This window comes from Thamnophis sirtalis, unplaced genomic scaffold (genome assembly GCF_051295495.1).
Source record: "Thamnophis sirtalis isolate CommonGarterSnake01/CBP01778 unplaced genomic scaffold, rThaSir2_p1.2 scaffold_2, whole genome shotgun sequence".
NCBI classification, from domain to species: Eukaryota; Metazoa; Chordata; class Lepidosauria; order Squamata; family Natricidae; genus Thamnophis; species Thamnophis sirtalis.
Window position 1 is genome coordinate 95027682 of NW_028261382.1, and position 6561 is coordinate 95034242.

At 43.8% G+C, this 6561-nt stretch overlaps 1 protein-coding gene across 1 annotated transcript in view; it reads right to left on the minus strand.

Moving 5' to 3' along the window:
* Positions 1 to 2838, minus strand: part of JHY (junctional cadherin complex regulator) — a 29072-nt gene extending 26234 nt beyond the window's left edge. The window contains exon 1 of the mRNA XM_087706409.1: positions 2516 to 2838. Within this exon, the coding sequence (XP_087562535.1) occupies positions 2516 to 2838 (323 nt within the window). The remainder of the gene's footprint in view (positions 1 to 2515) is intronic.
* Positions 2839 to 6561: the final 3723 nt, after the last annotated feature.

Genomic DNA, 6561 nt, shown 5'->3' on the forward strand with positions numbered 1-6561 from the left:
GGATAGATGAGAGAGAGAAATGATGGATAGATAAATGATAAATATAGATGATATAGATAAAAAATAGATAGATAGATAGATAGATAGATAGATAGATAGATAGATAGATAGATAGATAGATAGATAGATAGATAGATAGATAGATAGATAGATACATTAGTCCGCCTTAATGGACTCCATCTGAATTAGCAGTGCGCTAATTTGGAAACGCATCAAATTAAATTTCCCCTGAATGGCAAGTCTAGGATCCTTCCTGCCTTCTCTCCCCAATGCAGGCCCTGCTCTTCACCCAATTAGCATCCTTTCCTGCTTGCGATAAAAACCATTCAGAACGCTTCCCACTCTGCCCGTCGGAGAGGTATATGGGAAGAGTGCCGTTCCTAATGAGCCCCCTTTTCTCTCTTTGCGATGTTTGTCTCCAAGCAGGGCATTAAATGGGTACATGTTCATCATTTTTCAATTCGGGCCTTAATTTAATCCTTTGAAACCCCACCATTATTTGGCATTTATGTGGCATTAACGCTCCAATGAGCATAACAAATCCAATTTTCCGTCTGCACAGAAGGGGAAAGTTAATGCGGCTCTCGGAACAAGTGAGGAATGTTTTAATTTTGCACTTAGGCAGTTATTGAATAAAAAGAGACAACTGGTCGGTACACTGGTGCTTCCCCTCCGCCTTCCCCTCCAATCCTTCAAAATAATAATGTTTTCCAGAGTGATACAGTCTAAGATCTCTTGAACATGGCAGCCCTCCGTACATTATTTGAAATCAATGAAATTTATAGCCATTAACTCGCCACTTATTCTGCTAACTGCTTCTAAAATGATTATATCTGCATTTTTCCCCCCCTTTCAACCCGGGGATGAAGCAAACGCTCGCTTCATGAAACTGGCAAATGATGAAAAACAGAGAATAGCATCAATACAAAAGCAGGATTAAAATATAAGGCGGATATACAGATCAGTGAATTAAAACACAACTCAGTAAAACCATGTGCCTGGTCTTACAAAGGTTGAAAAGTAGCCAAATGGACCGCCAATTAAAATATGAGCCGATGCAATCCTAAATTGCATTAACAGAGGGATATACTCAAGATCAAGGGAGGTACTAATACCACTTTATAAAGCTTTAGTAAGACCACACCTAGAGTACTGCGTCCAGTTTTGGTCACAACACTATAAAAAAGATGTTGAGACTCTAGAAAGAGTGCAGAGAAGAGTATAATAATATTTATTGTCGGGAGGCATACTCTGAAAACATCCTGAGGATTAAAGGCGAGAACTCATTGGAAATTATTCTTCAATAATTTTCAATAGAGCCGAGATGGCGCAGTGGTTAAATGCAGCACTGCAGGCTACTTCAGCTGACTGCAGTTCAGCAGTTTGGCTGTTCAAATCCCACTAGGCTCAAGGTTGACTCAGCCTTCCATCCTTCCGAGGTGGGTAAAATGAGGACCCGGATTGTTGGGGGCAATATGCTGACTCTGTAAACCGCTTAGAGAGGGCTGAAAGCCCTATGAAGCGGTATATAAGTCTAACTATTGCTATTGCTAACTATTGCTATAATAAAAACCCCACCCAAGCAGGAGACCCCATACCATTTCCGACATGTGGCAGTCCAGTCTCTTCTTGAAAGCTTCCAGGGATGGAGCTACTACAACTTCTGAAGGCAACTTCTGTTCCATGGGTTGATTGTTCTCCCTGTCAGGAAATTTCTTCTTATTTCTAGGTTGAATCTCTCCTTGACGAGTTTCCATCCATGATTCCTTCAGGTGCTTTGGAAAATAGCTTGACCCCCTCCTCTCTGTGGCAGCCCCTCAAATATTGGAAGACTTCTATCCTGTCTCCCCTGGTCCTTCTCTTCACTAGCCTATCCGTGCCCAGTTTCTGCCACCGTTCATCGTATGTTTTGGCCTCCAGTCCCCTCATCATCTTGGTTGATCTTCTCTGCACTTTTTCTAGAGTCTCAACATCTTTTTTATAGTGTGGTGACCAAAACTGGATGCAGTACTCTAGGTGTGGTCTTACTAAGGCTTTATAGAGTGGTGTTAGCACCTCCCTTGATCTTGATTGTATCTCTCTGTTAATGCAATTTAGGATTGCGTTGGCTTTTTTGGCTGCTGCTGCACAGTTAGCTCATATTAAATTGGTTGTCCACTAAGACTCCAAGATCCCTGTAAAGCTGTATATAAGTTCTATTGCGAAGTGCTAAAGAAGGAGGAAGGAAGGAAGGAAGGAAGGAAGGAAGGCAAGAAGGAAGGAAGGAAGGAAGGAAGGAAGGAAGGAAGGAAGGAAGGAAGGAAGTGGTTCAGTGGTTAGAATGCAGTACTGCAAGAACACTCTGCCCTCTTACCAGGAGTTCGATCTTGACCGGCTCAAGGCTGACTCAGCCTTCCATCATTCTGAGGTGGGGAAAACGAGGACCCTGATTGTTGGGGGGGGGCAATAGGCTTAGAGGGGGGCTGTAAAGCACTGTGAAGCAGTATATAAGTCTAAGTGCTGTTGCTATTTTTACCTTTCATTTTCCGGATTTCCTCTTTCATCCTGGTCCTCACTCAGCCTCTGTGTTTCTTCTCCATCGGATTCTTCCTCGTTCAGGTCGGTGTCTTCCAGGCTGTCCTTCTCCATGCTTTCCTCTGCCTCTTCTTCGTAAGCCCATCTGGCCCGTTCTTGAGTTTCGCAGATCCGTTTCTGCAATTCGCACTGGTACTGGGCTTCTTCAGCAAGACTGTCCGAATCCGATTCATTCTGAGCCAATCCTTCAGAGGCAATTTGCAAGAAGGAGTAATGGCGGTGGGCTTCAGACAAACCTTTCGGCGAGGAGCTCCTAATGTTCATCTTGCAAAAAAAAATAAAAAAAATAAAGGTCAAACTTCAAGGATGTCCGGCCCAGTTTTCTGCCGAAGCAATCGTATTTGAATAGCAATAGCAGTTAGACTTATATACCGCTTCATAGGGCTTTCAGCCCTCTCTAAGCGGTTTACAGAGTCAGCATATCGCCCCCACAGTCTGGGTCCCTATTTTACCCAGAAGGATAGAAGGCTGAGTCAACCTTGAGCAGGTGAGATTAGAACCGCTGAACTGCAGATAGCAGTCAGCTGAAGTGGCCTGCAGTACTGCACTCTACCCACTGCGCCACCTCGGCTCTATTGAAAATTATTGAAGAATAATTTCCAATGAGTTCTCGCCTTTAATCCTCAGGATGTTTTCAGCGTATGCCTCCCGACCGTGACCCGTCAAAACCGCGGCAGACTAAAGCGCGCCCGATTAAAGCGCGTACGTGACGTCATCAGCAGCGCGACAAATACGACCGCGGAGAAAAAAGGGCGCTTTAAAAAGCGCTTTTAAAGCAAGCCGATTCACATAAAGGTAAGGGTTAGGTTTAGGTTTAGGGTTAGGTTAAGGGTTAGGTTTAGGATTAGGGTTAGGTTTAGGGTTAGGTTAAGGGTTAGGTTAAGGGTTAGCGTTAGGTTAAGGGTCAGATTTAGGGTTAGGTTAAGGGTTAGGGTTAGGTTTAGATTTACGCGTTAATTTTAAGTTTACCGCTCACAGCGTGCTGTTTTCGTCGCGCTGTGTTGACGTCACGTACGCGCTTTCATCGAGCGCGCTTTAGTCTACCGCGGTTTTGTGGTGGAACCCCTCCCGACAATAAATATGATCAAAATATTAAGAGACGTGAAAAGTTCAACATTCTTCTAAATGCCAAAACTCTCGCTTTTGAAGGGTGGTAGGCTTTAAAACGTATTCTGCATTTCTTCTGAAAGTGTAAAAAAATGAATATTGATGGAAACAGATCCTGGAGAAAATAGGAAAAATGAATAGAATAGAAATAGAATAGAAATAGAATAGAAATAGAATAGAAATAGAATAGAAATAGAATAGAAATAGAATAATGAATAGGATAGGGTAGAATAGAATAGAATAAAATATAACAGAATAGAATATAAATAGAATAATGGATAGGATAAGGATAAAATATAACAGAATAGAAATGAATAGAAAAGAAATGGAATAGCAATAGAATAGCAATGGAAAAGAAATAGAATAATGGATAGGGTAGGGTAGGGTAGAATAGAAATAGAATGAAATAGAAATAGAATAATGGATAGGATAGGATAGGATAGGATAGGATAGGATAGGATAGGATAGGACAGAATTTTTTATTGGCCAAATGTGATTGGACACACAAGGAATTTGTCTTTGGTGCAGACACTCTCAGTGTACATAAGGAGAATAAAGTACATTCATCAAGAATAAAAAGATACAACACTTAGTGATAGCCAAGGTTACTAATAAGCTATCAAATCGTACTAAGAAGCAAATAAAAACAATATAAATTAAAAAATGGAAGCAACATGATTATAGTCCTAAGTGGGGAGAGATAGACACTAGGAAGGAAGAGAAGAAGAATAGCAATCCAGTCTTAGTAAATTATTGACCGTGTTGTGGGAATTAGTTGTTAAGCAGTGAGGCATCACATGATGGGATGGGATGACAAACCCAGAATACCACAAGCAGCGACTCCTTGCTTCGCTCTTACAGCCTAGCCTTTATTGTCACTGTGCAAAATAAAATTGGTTTTAGCCTCACTGGTGCAGCCCATGAGACCAAATGCAAACAGCATAAGTAGTATAAAGATTAATCCCAATGCAAGTAATTAGGGGAAAAGAAAAAAGAAAGAACAAGAAAAAACTGTGGTTGTGGTTGTGTTTAGGAGTCGGACAGCCCAAGGATAGAAACTTATTTTTAAACCTATTGCTTCGGCTGGCTATGCTTTGGAACACTTTTATTATTTACAATTATAAAACACAGAATTACACCAGTTTTGGGCTCTGGAGTTTTTAACTCTTTGTATCTGCGACCCTTCCGGGATGGCATTTTCCCCAACCTCGGAATGCAAGAGCAGAAGTCCAGCATGCATCTGGATGGAAAGGGGGGGGGGCAATAAATCAGAATAAAAATGCATTTTTCAGCCTTTGCAAGAAATCTGTCTGTCTGTCTCTCTCTGGATCAATTCCCCCCCCCCCAATGCAAATATCCACCCCATAAACGTTGCAAGGGAAAGTGCAGGATTCTCTTCACCTGGGAATCCCATCCAAAGGCATTCCCACTTTTTTTTTTGGAAAAGTTGCACAGCAGGGAGAATCTTGGCTCCTGCAGGTAGGAATTCAACAGGGGAAGCCCAGTGCACCTACTATATAGCCCTGTTGAGCCACGCCATTCCTCTGGGCGGGGGGAGAAGCAGCTTGCAGCCCTCCTTCCCAGCACCCCCCCCACCTCCCCCCCAGACCAAGCCCCCCCCCTGCCCATCTCGGGGGTCGCCCCCCATAGAGACCTGCTCAGTACCTTCCACCAGCCGCAGCGCTGCGGGGTATTCACAGAGCGCGTTTCCGCAGCCCCCGCTAAGCCACCAGCGTGGCTCTTTAGACCTCCTAGCAACGGTATCCAGATGCACAAGCCGCGCCGGCGCGAACCAACTGATAAGCTAAGAGAGGGGGAGCATTGGGGGGGGGAGGAAGCAGCGTTCTGGAGCTTCCGCCTTGGGTTCCGGCAAAATGGTATGGTCCAAGGTCTGTTTGTTTTGCTTTTTTTTTAATCCAAAGGTTTAGGATTTTAAACCAAGTTGGCAGTTTTCTAATTTTAGGAAGAGGGAGGGAGGAGAAAGAGAAGGAGGGAGAGAGAAAGGGAAGGGAAGGGAGGGAGGGAGGGAGGAAGGAAGGAAGGAAGGAAGGGACTGATGATGTTATCCAGTTTGGTAATGAAACGTCTGCAAGAAAATAACCAAGCTCAGAGAGCACTGAGGTTCTCAACAATTAAACCCTGAGCTACAGATATGGATGGATGGATGGAAGGAAGGAAAGAGATGGCAGGGAGGGAGGGAAGAAAGGAGGAAGGAAGAAAAAAAGATGGGTGGTAGGGAGGAAGGAATAGGTAGGGAGAGTGAGAAGGAATGAAGGAAAAGAGATGGAAGAGAGGGAGGGAGGGAAGAAGGAAAGGAGGAAGGAAGAAATATGGGAGGGAGGAAAAGGAGGGAGGGAAGAAAGGAGGAAGGAAGAAAAAGATGGGAGGGAGGGAGGAAGGGATGAAGGAAAGACTAGGGAGAGAGAGTAAGAAGGGAGGGAGAGAGGAAGAAAAAGAGTTGGAAGGGAGGGAGAAAAGGAGGAAGGAAGAAACATGGGAGGGAGGAAGGAAGGAAGAAAAAGAGATGGAAGGGAGAGAGGACAGAAAGGAGGAAGGGAAGGAATAGGGAGGGAGAATGAGAAGGAAGGAAAGAAGGAGGGAGGAAAGGAAAGGAAAAAGAAACATGGGAGGGAGGAAAGGGAGGGAGGGAAAAAAAGAAAGGAAGGAATAGGGAGGGAGAATGAGAAGGAAGGAAGGAGGGAGGGAAGCAAGGAAAGGAGGAACATCCCAAAATCATTAAGTCCACGCACAAGGAATTTCACTGCTAAATAACAACTGGCACAGATTCCCAAGGGCCTTTATCATGTGGTAATCGCTTTATTTTCAGTATTGTTCTGAGATGTATCTTGGTCTAAGAGATCCAAAATCCTCTCCAAAATC